Source organism: Coregonus clupeaformis, chromosome 1 (assembly GCF_020615455.1).
Source record: "Coregonus clupeaformis isolate EN_2021a chromosome 1, ASM2061545v1, whole genome shotgun sequence".
Taxonomy (NCBI): Eukaryota; Metazoa; Chordata; class Actinopteri; order Salmoniformes; family Salmonidae; genus Coregonus; species Coregonus clupeaformis.
The window spans coordinates 6331179-6348302 of record NC_059192.1 but is presented as its reverse complement, the minus strand read 5'-3'; the positions used below and the strand labels follow the sequence as shown (position 1 = coordinate 6348302).

At 44.0% G+C, this 17124-nt stretch overlaps 1 protein-coding gene across 3 annotated transcripts in view; it reads right to left on the bottom strand.

Moving 5' to 3' along the window:
- The window catches only part of LOC121575446 (ATP-binding cassette sub-family C member 3), a 77834-nt gene that overhangs the window by 31401 nt on the left and 29309 nt on the right, over positions 1–17124 (bottom strand). For all 3 annotated transcript variants that reach the window (XR_006002359.2, XM_041888601.2, XM_041888804.2), the window contains exons 2-7: positions 15975–16151; positions 15079–15204; positions 13697–13834; positions 12445–12570; positions 12064–12125; positions 11678–11809 (exon numbers count right to left, since the gene is read on the bottom strand). Coding sequence is in view for 2 of the 3 variants with exons in the window: in XM_041888601.2 (XP_041744535.1) it covers positions 11678–11809; positions 12064–12125; positions 12445–12570; positions 13697–13834; positions 15079–15204; positions 15975–16151 (761 nt within the window). In the remaining variant the exon portion in view is untranslated. The remainder of the gene's footprint in view (positions 1–11677; positions 11810–12063; positions 12126–12444; positions 12571–13696; positions 13835–15078; positions 15205–15974; positions 16152–17124) is intronic.

Sequence of the window (17124 nt, the reverse complement as noted above, 5' to 3'; positions counted from 1 at the left end):
GGTAATGGCTGGAGCGGAATGGTATCAAATACACCTTAACTGGGGAGGACGGGCTCGTGGTAATGGCTGGAGCGGAATGGTATCAAATACACCTTAACTGGGGAGGACGGGCTCGTGGTCATGGCTGGAGTGGAATGGTATCAAATACACCTTAACTGGGGAGGACGGGCTCGTGGTCATGGCTGGAGCGGAATGGTATCAAATACACCTTAACTGGGGAGGACGGGCTCGTGGTCATGGCTGGAGCGGAATGGTATCAAATACACCTTAACTGGGGAGGACGGGCTCGTGGTCATGGCTGGAGTGGAATGGTATCAAATACACCTTAACTGGGGAGGACGGGCTCGTGGTAATGGCTGGAGCGGAATGGTATCAAATACACCTTAACTGGGGAGGACGGGCTCGTGGTAATGGCTGGAGTGGAATGGTATCAAATACACCTTAACTGGGGAGGACGGGCTCGTGGTAATGGCTGGAGTGGAATGGTATCAAATACACCTTAACTGGGGAGGACGGGCTCGTGGTAATGGCTGGAGCGGAATGGTATCAAATACACCTTAACTGGGGAGGAACGGGCTCGTGGTCATGGCTGGAGCGGAATGGTATCAAATACAATCAAAACACATGGCTTGATGCCATTCCATTCGCTCCGTTCCAGCCATTATTATGAGCCGTCCTCCCCTCAGCAGCCTCCACTGAAATCAATCCTAGTGCGACTTGGATTTAAATGATAGGTGCCTAGACTGGTGCAATAAATGGTGGAAGGAAACTCTCTTGCCCATGTTTACACCAATCCAATGTTTTTTTTTTTTTACTTCAGTAGAAGAATCAAGTACCTTAAAAATCAAGTACCTTAAGAATCGGTGCCTTAAGAATCAAGTACCTTAAGATTCGGTACCTTAAGAATCGGTACCTTAAGAATCGGTACCTTAAGTACCGTCATGTGACAAAGAGAGAGAGGGAAATACAACAAATGAAGTCATGACATGTTTATGTAATATTAAACATGCATCACTGACTAACCCCTTCAAATTGGGTTAATAAAAACAGCTGCAACAACAGCAAAAACATAAGCAATACAACACTTCTTCACAAATCTATCAGTTCACAGCCAGCCAGCTTTAAGGTGTGTGTGTGTGTGTGTGTGTGTGTGTGTTTCTGTTAAACCAAACAACAATTTCTGGTTTATCTTCAAGAAGACTCTGCATTCCAGAGCAGGTGGTCATTCAGTTTCTCAAGCCCGATGACAGGCTGAATATTCTGTCCAATAACGTTTGGGATGCAGTGGTAGACAGCAGATCCAGTGCCACAGGGCACAGCTTTGGATTAACAGCCTGCCAGCACTGGAGAAGGGACTCTCTAAACATGCCTCCCTTTACCTTTTCCAGGTATTTCCGCAGCTCACATAGGGCACTTAATGCCCTGCCAGGTTGACCCTCCGGCTGGACAGTGACCTCAGACACAATCTTCGATGCGAGGAAGCTATATTTCTGAAGCACTGTGGTCAAGATGCTTTCTGGATTCTTCTTTCCTGGGGTCCTGCTGCTCCACGGCTGTACTCTCTGATTTGCTGAAGTACAAAATATTCTGCTTCCCTCATCCGTGGCTCCATTCTCTGTTGAGCAAAGTGTCAGAAACACACTTGGATCCATCAGGCACGCTGTTGCAGGAGTTGGATTGAAGTTGGCTGGCAGAGGATTCAGTATGCATGCGAAGCGCTCACAGTGACTTCAGGAGGACCTGTGCCAACTGTTTTGCACCAGTAGCTGACTGCAAGTGTGCCTCGAGGTTGAGAAAGCACGGCACCACATCAGACCGCGACTGGCTGTCGGTTTGAAGTCGGTCGGTGTGGATTGCGAACGGCTCCAGACCATCACATGCTGTTCTAGCTTGGCCAAGTCACGCTCCGTGCTCACCCTCGAATTTCCTCCCTGTTAGCTACGCGGCAAATTCTCCAGTGTTTAAAAAAAACAACAAAGTGTTGTGTCTGTGGACCCATATACCGGAACAGTATTAAATTAACACACTGTTTAGTGTAAAGCCTTGTTCAAATATTTCCCAGAGTGCCTTGCCTTTAAAGTAAATTGTGAAGTTACTCTATTTGTTAGTGACAGACACATGGTTGTTGAATTGATCTATTTTCAGTCCTATGGACTTCACCAAGTGAGATCCTAAGCGAATATGTTTTCATAGAAAAAATATATATATATTTAACACAATTATTTATTTACATAAGGCCTAGATTTACCCCATTTTGCATTTTATTAACTTTTATTTATTCAGGGGAACCCAATGAGACCAGGGTCTCATTTACAATGGTGCCCTGAGGACAACAACAAATTCAAAATGATCAATACAAATACAATTAACTACAAATTACAGAATCAACACTACATCTTCAAACACCACAAATAAAATGATTTACATTCAATCCAAACTGTTGCAATTCTCATTAAATTAATTCAACATTAAAGTCCTAAACTGCTCTAGAGGCACCAGAGTGTCAAGATGTAGGGAGCTATTCCAAAAATGGGGGGGCACTAAAACTGAAGGCGGATTTATCTAGAAGTGAAGTTAGGTAAGTCGGAAGGTTGTGTAGTAGAGCTTTGTAAACAAAAAACTGAGTAATGAAGTCATCTATAGGATTTTAATGAGGACCAGCCAACCTATTGCTACAGGATGCATATTAAAACGGTCACCTGTGATAAAGCGAAGGGCGCTATGGTAGACGGCATACAACGGTTTAAGAGTAGTGGCTGTTGCATTCTGGTAAACGGTGTCCCCAATAATCAAGAACTGGCAGGAAAGTTGACTGTACAATCTGCTTCCTGCTGTTTAGGGAGAGGCAATATCTATTTCTGTAAAAGAAGCATACTTAAATCTCAGCTTCTTAACTAGCTCATCCGTATGTTTTTTAAACTTCAAATTATTGTCAATCCAAAAGGCCAGGTATTTATAGGCGAGAACCTGCTTGATGAACTATCTAATGCATAAATGTGTAAGCCATCTGAAATATTTTTATGAGAATGAGAAAAACAGCATTCATTTAGTTTTTTCCCCGCATTAAGTACCAATTATAAATCAACAAGGACTTTCTGCAAGGCGACAAAAGTCGGTGGCAGCTCCAACAGAAGCCTGGTCAGCCGTAGGGGCAATAGAGTACACAACAGTGTCATCTGCATTAAGAGCTGAGCGCCATCTATCTAATAGAACACAGAGGGTTTTCTTTAAATGGAAGTAAAACATGTAAAGTGTGGCATTCCGCCAGGTAGCCATCTTGGCCCTTTACTGTTCTCTGTTTTTACTAATTATCTACCATTAGCCTTAAAATCAAAGCCAGTGTGTCTGTGTACGCTGGTGATTCATCATTATACACATCAGCAACCACAGCTACTGAAATCACTGCAACCCTAAACAAAGAGTTGCAGTCAGTTGTACAATGGGTGGCATAGCCAATGGTTATCAACTGTACTGCAGAAATGGAACGTAAAACACAAAAAGAAATACTTCAGAAGAGTTACAAGGTGTGTTGAACGATAGTGTCCCATCCTCCCAGGCTGCAGGCCTGGTGCAGGATCAGTTAGGGCCAAGAAGTGGGATAGTGGTGTAGGGTTAGTTGGTATAGTGGGGAGGTTTTAATGGGTGTAGGGTTAGTTGGTATAGTGGGGAGGTTTTAATGGGTGTAGGGTTAGTTGGTATAGTGGGGAGGTTTTAATGGGTGTAGGGTTAGTTGGTATAGTGGGGAGGTTTTAATGGGTGTAGGGTTAGTTGGTATAGTGGGGAGATTTTAATGGGTGTAGGGTTAGTTGGTATAGTGGGGAGGTTTTAATGGGTGTAGGGTTAGTTGGTATAGTGGGGGAGGTTTTAATGGGTGTAGGGTTAGTTGGTATAGTGGGGAGGTTTTAATGGGTGTAGGGTTAGTTGGTATAGTGGGGGAGGTTTTAATGGGTGTAGGGTTAGTTGGTATAGTGGGGAGGTTTTAATGGGTGTAGGGTTAGTTGGTATAGTGGGGAGGTTTTAATGGGTGTAGGGTTAGTTGGTGTAGTGGGGAGGTTTTAATGGGTGTAGGGTTAGTTGGTATAGTGGGGAGGTTTTAATGGGTGTAGGGTTAGTTGGTATAGTGGGGAGGTTTTAATGGGTGTAGGGTTAGTTGGTGTAGTGGGGAGGTTTTAATGGGTGTAGGGTTAGTTGGTATAGTGGGGAGGTTTTAATGGGTGTAGGGTTAGTTGGTATAGTGGGGAGGTTTTAATGGGTGTAGGGTTAGTTGGTATAGTGGGGAGGTTTTAATGGGTGTAGGGTTAGTTGGTATAGTGGGGAGGTTTTAATGGGTGTAGGGTTAGTTGGTGTAGTGGGGAGGTTTTAATGGGTGTAGGGTTAGTTGGTATAGTGGGGAGGTTTTAATGGGTGTAGGGTTAGTTGGTATAGTGGGGAGGTTTTAATGGGTGTAGGGTTAGTTGGTATAGTGGGGAGGTTTTAATGGGTGTAGGGTTAGTTGGTATAGTGGGGAGGTTTTAATGGGTGTAGGGTTAGTTGGTATAGTGGGGAGGTTTTAATGGGTGTAGGGTTAGTTGGTATAGTGGGGAGGTTTTTTTGCAACTTTCTCAAATCGTCAATAGCCTATAGTCCCACCATGCAGCCCATATATCTTTTGATTTCTAAGGCATTCTAAGGTTTGTATAATTCACAACTAAAGTTGCCAAGTAGCTTATTAGATCACTTTTCTACGCTCACGATAGCCACTTCATATGCTCACTCTCGCTCCGGAATGGGAAAAATATCCTCTATTTTATTCAGCTAAGTTCAATTATATTCTTCTTACTATAAAATAAAATAATGGCACAGGACTTATTAGCATATTTTGTCTGCTAAATGAACAAGCCTACAGTCTATGGCATGGAGTATAGCCAGATAACATACAGTAGGCCAACTCATATTCTGTTCTTCTGAAATAAATGGTTATTCATATCATAATGTTTCTTTAGACCTGCCTAAAATAAAATAATGGATTTATTGTGACGGTGTATATTCAATTGATTTATTAAAGTTTTTTTTAAATGTAGATGTTCCAAAGGCGGGCATCAGCGGCTTGCATGTGTGGAGGCCGGGAGGTGCTAAATGTGTTTATGTTAATGAACGGTCAATTACCGTCAGACCGGCAACATTTTGCATTACAATAACCAGCTGTCAAAATGTCATGACCGCCACAGCCCTAGTTGCGTGTGATAAAGTGAATGCACCAATTTGTAAGTCGCTCTGGATAAGAGCGTTTGCTAAATGACGTAAATGTAAATGTAATAAAACATTCCTAAATGTGGATATTGCCACACTGGATGGATTCTAATAGGAACCTGATGTGGCCTGTAAACCAGGAGTTTCAGGCCATTGTATTACACTTTCAGATAAAAAGGTTTAGATTTGTTCCTAAATGGGTACAAACATTTTACATTTTAGTCATTTGGCAGACGCTCTTATCCAGAGCGACTTACAGTTAGTGAGTGCATACATTTTTCAAACACTTGTCACTGCAGTGGTACCCTGTAAGGGCATCCTTTCTACCTTTTGTTATTAGTGCATAATTGGCCTGCAAGTAAGGTTGCAAAATTCCAGTGACTTTCCCAAAATTGACAGATTTTCAAAAAATCCTGGTTGAAGGATTTTGGATTTCCTGCTTCCGTTTCCAGGAAACTTCCAACCATGATTTCTGGAAAACCTGGTCATTTAGCAAAAGTTACCAGAACTTTGGAAACCTACCTGCAAGTCACATTGTGCTGGCTTGTAAAGGGATGTGTAACTCCTATTGGAATCCAGACAGAATTAGGACACCCAACAGTTGGACATTTATTCACCTTCAACCTGCTTTCAGAGTTGTCAGAGTTAGGAACACTGTGAGGAGACTACCTAAGCCATCTAAACTGGAACAAACATTTCAGTAAAGGGTGCAAAAAATCTAACAGATTGGATTAGTTTAGAAAAATGTATGTTATTTATCTTTGTGTAGCATAAGATGAATCAACCAATCAATCAATGTACATGCACAAACATAGATATTGGAACAAACAATTCTAAAAATCAACCTGCAATAGAGCATGCTGGGAAATATGATAATGATGGGCGTGGTTTTGGTTCCACGTGATCTGCATGAGTTTCAGGCCCCTGTATTAGGGTTAAACTAGGCCCTCAAAATAAGGCCTTATGAAATAAGTATGGTATTTTGTAAAAAAGTAAATATTACATATTCGCTTAGGATCTCACTTGGTCCATAGGACCAAAAATGGATGAATGCAACAACCATGTCTCTGTCACTAACAAATATAGTCATGGGTGGTAACTCTACAATTTACTCGAAAGGCAAAGCACTCTGGGAAACATTTCAATAATATTAATTTAATTTAACACTGTTCCGGTGTCTATATAGGTCCATAGATGCAACACTGTCAGTGTTCATTTGTTTGTTTTTAACACTGGAGAATTCGCTGCAAGTTTTAAAGCTTTTGAAAAAGCTAACATAAGTGCATGTGACAGATAGGAGCAATAATAAATATAATAAATATTCTGTTGCAATTTTCAGTTGGCTCCTCTTTCCTATTAAGAGACGTGAACAATAATGATTGTGATATAATGCTTACTTAATTGAGAATGTATAGCAGTTGAAATTTGGCCACATAATCAAATGACCGAAAAATACCTATTTTCAGTGTCTGTAAATTACATATTTTCACTGTCTGGAAAATAATTATTTTCAATGTCCGGAAAATACGTATTTTCACATTTTCATTTAGCACTTAAAATGCACATGATATCAAATGTCTGGAAATAATTTTGCTAACTGAGTGATTTCTCTCTCCTACTGTGTTTTCCAACCAAGACCAGAGATGAAGAGACACTGACTTCACATATCAAATGCTCAAAAGGTGCTGCACAGTGGTTTCTATCCTAACAAAGGTGCTGCACACTGCAGTGGTTTCTATCCTAACAAAGGTGCTGCACACTGCAGTGGTTTCTATCCTAACAAAGGTGCTGCACAGTGGTTTCTATCCTAACAAAGGTGCTGCACAGTGGTTTCTATCCTAACAAAGGTGCTGCACAGTGGTTTCTATCCTAACAAAGGTGCTGCACACTGCAGTGGTTTCTATCCTAACAAAGGTGCTGCACACTGCAGTGGTTTCTATCCTAACAAAGGTGCTGCACAGTGGTTTCTATCCTAACAAAGGTGCTGCACACTGCAGTGGTTTCTATCCTAACATGCTTTTGAATATGATACTGGCTGGCACCACATGAAAAACACACTTCATCTTTCACGTACGCACACGTACATTCCAGTACTCAGAGCCCATAAAGACAACTTCTTCCCTAATCTCTCAACTGTTCTGGGAAAGAGGTGAAAGGGGAAACTACTGTTGACTTAGGCTGTGTAACCTTAAACATCAGCATGAGAAAACCATTCTCTACACATTCATACTACTGGGTCAATATTGTTGTAACAAGGTAAACAGTAAAAAAGTAATAATAAAAAGATGTTATTGTTATGTTTTTACTAAGAAGTTTGCATGTTTCTCTTTTCTTTGTACCTAGAAGTAGTGAAATCATTGGAAGCCTTCAAGATAAGAATCACCAAATAGAATGTGTCCTTTCCAGGAATGACTAAGGAAATTGAGCAACGGTACACCCAATGTTAATTTGGACCCTCCCTCCCTCCCTCCCTCCCTCCCTCCCTGTGAGCCTTGGCCTGTTCCACCTCCCTTGCTCCCACCCTCTCTCTCTCCCTCCCTCCTTCCTTCCTTCACTCTCTCTCCCCCTCTCCTTCACTCCCTCTCTCCTTCACTCCCTCTCTCCTTCACTCCCTCTCTCCTTCACTCCCTCTCTCCTTCACTCCCTCTCTCCTTCACTCTCTCTCTCCTTCACTCCCTCTCTCCTTCACTCTCTCTCTCCTTCACTCTCTCTCTCCTTCACTCTCTCTCTCCTTCACTCTCTCTCTCCTTCACTCTCTCTCTCCTTCACTCCCTCTCTCCTTCACTCCCTCTCTCCCTCTCACTCTCTCTCTCCTTCACTCTCTCTCTCTCCTTCACTCTCTCTCTCCTTCACTCTCTCTCTCTCCTTCACTCTCTCTCTCTCCTTCACTCTCTCCCCCTCTCTCCTTCACTCTCTCCCCCTCTCTCCTTCACTCTCTCCCCCTCTCTCCTTCACTCTCTCCCCCTCTCTCCTTCACTCTCCCTCCTTCCTTCCTTCCTTCACTCCCTCTCTCCTTCACTCCCTCTCTCCTTCACTCCCTCTCTCCTTCACTCCCTCTCTCTCTCCTTCACTCCCTCTCTCTCTCCTTCACTCTCTCTCTCTCTCCTTCACTCTCTCCCCCTCTCCTTCACTCTCTCCCCCTCTCTCCTTCACTCTCTCCCCCTCTCTCCTTCACTCTCCTTCTCTCCCTCCCTCCCTCCCGCCCTACCTGTGAGCGTTGGCCTGCTACACCTCCGTCTCCCTCCCTCCCACTCTCACTCCCTAACATATGTAGCTTAAGAAACAAGGTTCATGAAATCAGTAATTTGCTAGTAACATATGACATTCATATTCTGACTATCTCTGAAACTCACTTAGATAATACCTTTGATGATACATTGGTAGTAATACAAAGGTTATAACATTTACAGAAAATATATCAATGCCAATGGTGGAGGTGTTGCTGTTTATATACAGAACCACATTCCTGTGAAGATTAGAGAGGATTTCATGTTAAATACTGTTGAAGTAATATGGCTACAGGTTCATCTGCCTCACCTAAAACCCATTCTGGTGGGAAGCTGCTATAGACCCCCAAGTGCTAACAGTCAGTATCTGGATAACATGTGTGAAATGCTTGATAATGTATGTGACATCAATAGAGAGGTATACTTTCTGGGTAATTTAAATATTGACTGGCTTTCATCAGTCTCCCCACTCAAGAGAAAGCTTCAAACTGTAACCAGTGCCTGCAACCTGGTTCAGATTATCAGTCAACCTATCAGGGTAGTTACAAACAGTACAGGAATGAAATCATCAACATGTATTGATCATATCTTTACTAATGCTGCAGAGACTTGTTTGAAAGCAGTATCCAAATCCATTGGATGTAGTGATCACAATATAGTAGCCATATCTAGGAAAACCAAAGTTCCAAAGGCTGGGCCTAATATAGTGTATAAGAGGTCATACAATAAGTTTTGTAGTGATTCATATGTTGATGATGTAAAGAATATATGTGTGTATTGAGGAGCAAACCGACACTGCACTTGACACATTTATGAAATTGCTTATTCCAGTTACTAATAAGCATGCACCCATTAAGAAAATGATGTAAAAACTGTTAAATCCCTATGGATTGATGAGGAATTAAAAAATGGTATGGTTGAGCGGGATGAGGCAAAAGGAATGGCAAATAAGTCTGGCTGCACAATCGATTGGCAAACGTATTGCAAATTGAGAAATCATGTAACTTAACTGAATAAAAAGAAGAATAAAATACACTATGAAACAAAGATAAATGACATAAAGAATGATAGTAAAAAGCTTTGGAGCACCTTAAATGACATTTTGGGAAAAAAGGCAAACTCAGCTCCATCATTCATTGAATCAGATGGCTCATTCATCACAAAACCAACTGATATTGCCAACTACTTTAATGATATTTTCATTGGCAAGATTAGCAAACTTAGGCATGACATGCCAGCAACAATTGCTGACACTACACATCCAAGTATATCTGACCATATTATGAAAGACAAGCATTGTAATTTTGAATTCCGTAAAGTGAGTGTGGAATTATTGTTGTCTATCAACAATGACAAGCCACCGGGGTCTGACAACTTGGATGGAAAATTACTGAGGATAATAGCGGACGATATTGCCACTCCTATTTTCCATATTTTCAATTTAAGCCTACTAGAATGTGTGTGCCACCAGGCTTGGAGGGAAGCAAAAGTCATTCCGCTACCTAAGAATAGTAAAGCCCCCTTTACTGGCTCAAACAGCCGACCAACTAGCCTGTTACCAACCCTTAGTAAACTATAGGAAAGAATTGTGTTTGACCAGATACAATGCTATTGTACAGTAAACAAATTGACAACAAACTTTCAGCATGCTTATAGAGAAGGACATTCAACAAGCACAGCACTTACACAAATGACTGATGATTGGCTGAGAGAAATTGATGATAAAAAGATTGTGGGGGCTGTTTTGTTAGACTTCAATGCGGCTTTTGACATTATCGATCATAGTCTGCTGCTGGAAAAACATGTGTGTTATGGATACAGAGTTACCTGTCTAACAGAACACAGAGGGTGTTCTTTAATGGAAGCCTCTCCAACATAATCCAGGTAGAATCAGGAATTCTCCAGGGCAGCTGTCTAGGCCCATTACTTTTTTCAATCTTTACTAATGACATGCCACAGAGTGTCTATGTATGCGGATGACTCAACACTATACACGTCAGCTACTACAGCGACTGAAATGACAGCAACACTTAACAAAGAGCTGCAGTTAGTTTCAGAATGGGTGGCAAGGAATAAGTTAGTCCTAAATATTTCTAAAACTAAAAGCATTGTATTTGGGACAAATCATTCACTAAACCCTAAACCTCAACTAAATCTTGTAATAAATAATGTGGAAATTGAGCAAGTTGAGGTGACTAAACTGCTTGGAGTAACCCTGGATTGTAGACTGTCATGGTCAAAGCATATTGATACAACAGTAACTAAGATGGGGAGAAGTATGTCCATAATTAAGGGCTGCTCTGCCTTCTTAACAGCACTATCAACAAGGCAGATCCTACAGGCCCTAGTTTTGTCGCACCTGGACTACTGTTCAGTCGTGTGGTCAGGTGCCACAAAAAAGGACTTAGGAAAATTGCAATTGGCTCAGAACAGGGCAGCACGGCTGGCCCTTGGATGTACACAGAGAGCTAATATTAAGAATATGAATGTCAATATCTCCTAGCTCAAAGTGGAGGAGAGATTGACTTCATCACTACTTGTATTTGTGAGAGGTATTGACATGTTGAATGCACCGAGCTGTCTGTTTGAACTACTGGCGCACAGCTCGGACACCCATACATACCCCACAAGACATGCCACCAGAGGTCTCTTCACAGTCCCCAAGTCCAGAACAGACTATAGGAGGCGCACAGTACTACATAGAGCCATGACTACATGGAACTCTATTCCACATCAAGTAACTGATGCAAGTAGTAAAATTAGATAAAAAAAACAGATAAAAAAACACCTTATGGAACAGCGGGGACTGTGAAGCGACACAAACATAGGCACAGACACATGCATACACACACATGATAACATACGCTCTATACACACACGTACACATGGATTTTGTGTTGTAGATATGTGGTAGTGGTGGAGTAGGGGCCTGAGGGCACACAGTGTGTTGTGAAATCTGTGAATTTATTGTAATGTTTTTAAAATTGTATGAACTACCTTAATTTTGCTGGACCCCAGGAAGAGTAGCTGCTGCCTTGGCAGCAGCTAATGGGGATCCATAATAGATACAAATACCTGTGAGCCTTGGCCTGCTCCACCTCCCTGTCTCCATCCCTCCCTACCTCCCTGTCTCCCTCCCTCCCTCCCTACGTGTGAGCCTTGGCCTGCTCCACCTCCCTGTCTCCATCCCTCCCTACCTCCCTGTCTCCCTCCCTCCCTACCTGTGAGCCTTGGCCTGCTCCAGGTCCCACTCTCTCAGCAGCTTGGGGACGACCTCCTCTGAGCTGTCCTTCTTGTTCAGTGACCACAGGTCTTTCGCTTCCAGAGGGTTCCTATAGCCTTTGATGGCCATGCTGGGACAGAGAGGGACACAACGCATTAGTGGAACTTTGTGAAGAGAGGGTCCCTGGAAAATACTTTATCAGTGTCCAGGACACCATTGCACAGAGAGAAGACTGCCGTTTGCGGTTCCATTCATTATTGATCAAATGTAATGATTACTTGTGAGAATAACATATGTGAATATGAAGTAGCTATAAGCCATACAAATGTATAGGACAGAACGGGACACACTTGTTGTGTGCGTCTATGGGGGAAATGGTTTTACCTAGTGAACCACCAGAAGGTCATGGTGGAGAGGAAACCAGCTGTCGATTGAGGACAAGGATTCTGAGGAGAAAACAACAGAGTATGAAGATAGGCCACAGCGTGTGTGTTTTGTTTTTACCATTCTTGTGGGGACCAGAAGACATTTCGCCAGTCCCCACAAGGAAAAAGGCTATTTTAGGCTCAAGGGTTAGGGTTACAATTAGGGTTATGGGTTAGGTGTAGGGTTAGGAGTTAAGGTTAGGGATTTGGGGTTAAGGTTAGGAAAAATAGGATTTTGAATGGGTATCAATTATTTGGTCCCCACAAGGATAGTGTGTGTGTGTGTGTGTGTGTGTGTGTGTGTGTGTGTGTGTGTGTGTGTGTGTGTGTGTTGACTCACGGGGTCTGTGTCTACATTGGAGAAAAGGGGGGGTTTCTCGTTGAAGCAGCAGAGGATCAGCTCGACTACAACCAGACTGAAGTAGAAGTAGAATGTGGTGAAACGCAGCTTGTCTGGAATCTCACTCTGAAACACAAGACAGGAGAAATACTTGATTGACCCGTTGGAGGACGTTTTGTCATGAAAGCCATTTCTTAAGGGAGTTGACAGACAATACACTAAAGCTGGGCGTACACTACATGATTTTGGTCCCAGACACGTTTTTTGAGATCTGAGACACAATCCCCATGTCGTTGCCTACTCGGGGCGCGCGGCCGCCACCGACGCTCGTTTAATGTGAGCGGCTCAGAGACTCAATCGGAGGGCTACCGATTCCGTCCCAGACGTCCCGATATTTTCAAACATGTTTCATTTTATCTGCACAAAATCTGCTATTCTCTTGTAGTGTGAGATCTGCATCGACAGGTTTTGAGAACGGTGATCAGCAATAGCCAATGAGAGCTCTGAAGTTCACCAGCTATGTTGTTCAATTCAAAACAGACCTACTATCTCTCAATGGACTTCCTCTCTTTGTTCTGTCTCTCCCTCTCACTATCTCTCCCCCTTGCTCTTTCCCTTTCACTTGCTCTTTCCACACAACCTCATCCCTGCCTGACTCCCAAAACAACGTCCCTGCCAAACCCCCAAAACAACGTCCCTGCCTAACCCCCAAAACAACGTCCCTGCCTGACTCCCAAAACAACGTCCCTGCCAAACCCCCAAAACAATCTCCCTGCCTAACCTCCAAAACAACGTCCCTGCCTAACCTCCAAAACAATGTCCCTGCCTAACCCCCAAAACAATGTCCCTGCCAAACCCCCAAAACAATCTCCCTGCCTAACCCCCAAAACAATCTCCCTGCCTAACCTCCAAAACAACGTCCCTGCCTAACCTCCAAAACAATGTCCCTGCCTAACCCCCAAAACAATCTCCCTGCCTAATCCCCCCCCCAAAACTACTGTAAATTATTTAGCCAGGAAAGGAGGGGGAGGAGAGGGGGAGGGGGAGGAGGAGGGGAGGGGGAGGAGAGGGGATGGGGAGGAGAGGGGGAGGGAGAGGGAGAGGAGAGGGGGAGGGAGAGGGGGAGGAGAGGGGGAGGGGGAGGAGAGTGGAGGGGGAGGAGAGGGGGAGAATGAGGGCAGTAAACACGTTTTGAGAAAGGGAACAGAGGATGGGAGACATCAGTACAAGATAGGGGAAACCCTGATCTCACCTGGAATTTGGCCTGTAGGATCTTGGAGCGGAAAGGTACGATGGCACACAGCACCGACAGGAACCAGAATATAAAGAGAATCCCTGAAGACTGGACCCCTCTCAACCTCTCAAACTGGATCAGAAACGTAGCTAGCAACTGAGAGAGAGAGGAGACAAGAGGGAGGGAGGGAGGGAGGGGGTGGAGGGAGGGAGGGAGGGAGGGGGGAGGGGGGAGGGAGAGTTAACATGATTTAGATAAGCACAGAAACACACAGGGCATGTAAGGATCAACTGGTCCAACTCGAGGTGTCATTTTAAAAAATGCACCCCCCTCACGCACAACCTCCCCCCCTCATAGAATTAACTCAAAATAAATGTTTACGGCCACAAATTACAATAACTGTAGTGACCCTGTGTTTATAAACGTGGGTATCGACTTTGCCACTTCAGCATGCTTTTGTGGCACAGTCGATGCCACGCAGGGCTACGGGCCAGAAGGTTGAGGGTTCACCGACCACCACGGACCAGCTCACTCTCCCTGCCTGTTTCATTACACTACGATCAGAGCCGACTGCAGACAATGATCAGCTAGGGGGAAATCAGATTTTCAACATTTTGATACTATATTATATAAAATATACTGTGTGCACCAAATTTTACACCAACATGTTTTTCTGTGCCAATGCACCACACAACCACAAAGCAAAGCATACCGACTTTGGGCACTTCAATATCATGGTTTGAAGCGGTTTTAGGTGCGAGAGGAATAGCCGCTCGGATTGGAGAGAACTGCAAGGGAATTTTTTTTTGCGCTGCGTGTCTCACCGTTCTTTCATGAGTAATGACACACCTCTCAAGCTGCCTATCAGATATTCCTATTTGTGTGAATTCATATTGAAAAAAATGTTTAAGCTTTGAATAATTGTATGTGTGGTATGATTGCTAGTTAGCCTATTGCAGATCTGGACAAACTATCCACCTACCACCATTGTCATTATGAATGGTGGATCGAGGGCAGGATAGAACAGACTGGTAGACTATATTGGTCTGTGGTATAGTAAAAGTTGGCGCGCGGAAAAGCAGAGTGCATAAGGGAAGTACCAAAACACCTTGATATAGGGGAGGAGCATGCAAGCAGATGAGGAAATGTGGCTAGGATGGAAGAACTTATATAGTAAAACCTACAAAAGAGTGAATGTAAACCAGGGAAAAAAACACCCTACCCTCCCGTGACCAATAAAACCTCACTACCCTCCCCTGTGCCCAATAAAAACCACACTACTGTCCCTAAGCAACAAGACCCCAAAAAGAAGGTATTTCTCAGGAAGTGAGTTGAACGCTGTACTGTCTGACTGTACTGTATGTTTAGAACGCCACGTCCTGTTGGTTGTGTACGCGTACCATCGTCATGCCGACCACCAGCGGGGTAACGAAGTAGATGGGTGGCTGTGTATCCCCCTGACGCATCTCATTGAAGGTGCCGAAGAGATCAGTCCAACACACGATCCACAACACCAATGCAAATACCTAGAGGAGAGGAGGAGAAGAGGATGAGAGAAAGACAGAGAGAAAGACCGAGACCCAAAACTGAGCAGGAGTCATTTGTTCAAAACCCATCTAAAGTGTCTGAACAAGCTTGTATGCATGTCTGGTCCGTTTCCCAGTACTGGTCATTAGCCTGTCTGATAAACATTTCCACTATTCCCTTATCGTGCATCAACTAACTAATCTAATGGAATATGGGCACGACACAGGGAATGAATCTCAGGCACCAAACAGGATTGCATCGAGAAAGACAGAGAGAGAGATGGAGAGAGAGAGAGAGAGAGAGAGAGAGAGAGAGAGAGAGAGAGAGAGAGAGAGAGAGAGAGAGAGAGAGAGAGAGAGAGAGAGAGAGAGAGAGAGAGAGAGAGAGAGAGAGAGACAGAAAGAGATGGAGACAGAAAGAGAGAGAGAGAGAGAGAGAGAGAGAGAGAGAGAGAGACAGAAAGAGATGGAGACAGAAAGAGATGGAGAGAGAGAGAGAGAGACAGATAGAGAGAGAGACAGATAGAGAGAGAGAGAGAGAGAGAGAGAGAGAGAGAGAGAGAGAGAGAGAGAGAGAGAGAGAGAGAGAGAGAGAGAGAGAGAGACAGAGAGAGAGAGAGAGAGAGAGAGAGAGAGACAGAGAGAGAGAGAGAGAGACAGAGAGAGAGAGACAGAGAGACAGAGAGAGAGACAGAGAGACAGAGAGAGAGACAGAGAGACAAATACAAATGTCCGCCTACAGCAGCCCAGTGTGTGGTGTGGTCCCTCACCGTCTTCACTCTGTTGAGGATGGACATCATGATATAACCCCTGTTGTTCCTCTGGAGGTAGAAGACGTACGGAGGGCATGCAAGCCACAGGTACACACAAGGCAGCCATGACAGCACTGACAGCTGGAAACACACCGGCAGGTCTGGGCTGTCTGTATGGAGCGTCTGATTGGCTACCTGGAATCAAATAAATATGGCGACCAATGGGATGAGACCAATGTCAAATCACCAAACAACATATCCAGTGGGGCCTATCTGAATCACCCTATAGTCGGAACCTATGAGGACAATATGGCCGGAAGTAGTGCATTACATAAGCCTAGGGTATAGGGTGTTATTAAGAACTTACCCAGGTCTGGTTTGACCTCCCAAACCACCAGTACTGTATATTATCAGCAGTCAAGCCACTTGCTCCTGTCTGACCTCAGGTCATGTTTAACCTCCCAAACCACCAGTACTGTATATTATCAGCAGTCAAGCCACTTGCTCCTGTCTGACCTCAGGTCATGTTTAACCTCCCAAACCACCAGTACTGTATATTATCAGCAGTCAAGCCACTTGCTCCTGTCTGACCCCAGGTCATGTTTAACCTCCCAAACCACCAGTACTGTATATTATCAGCAGTCAAGCCACTTGCTCCTGTCTGACCCCAGGTCATGTTTGACCTCCCAAACCACTAGTACTGTATATTATCAGCAGTCAAGCCACTTGCTCCTGTCTGACCCCAGGTCATGTTTAACCTCCCAAACCACCAGTACTGTATATTCTCAGCAGTCAAGCCACTTGCTCCTGTCTGACCTCAGGTCATGTTTAACCTCCCAAACCACCAGTACTGTATATTATCAGCAGTCAAGCCACTTGCTCCTGTCTGACCTCAGGTCATGTTTAACCTCCCAAACCACCAGTACTGTATATTATCAGCAGTCAAGCCACTTGCTCCTGTCTGACCTCAGGTCATGTTTAACCTCCCAAACCACCAGTACTGTATATTATCAGCAGTCAAGCCACTTGCTCCTGTCTGACCCCAGGTCATGTTTAACCTCCCAAACCACCAGTACTGTATATTCTCAGCAGTCAAGCCACTTGCTCCTGTCTGACCTCAGGTCATGTTTAACCGTGTGGAGTGCTGCATGGGCTGAGAGAGGGACAC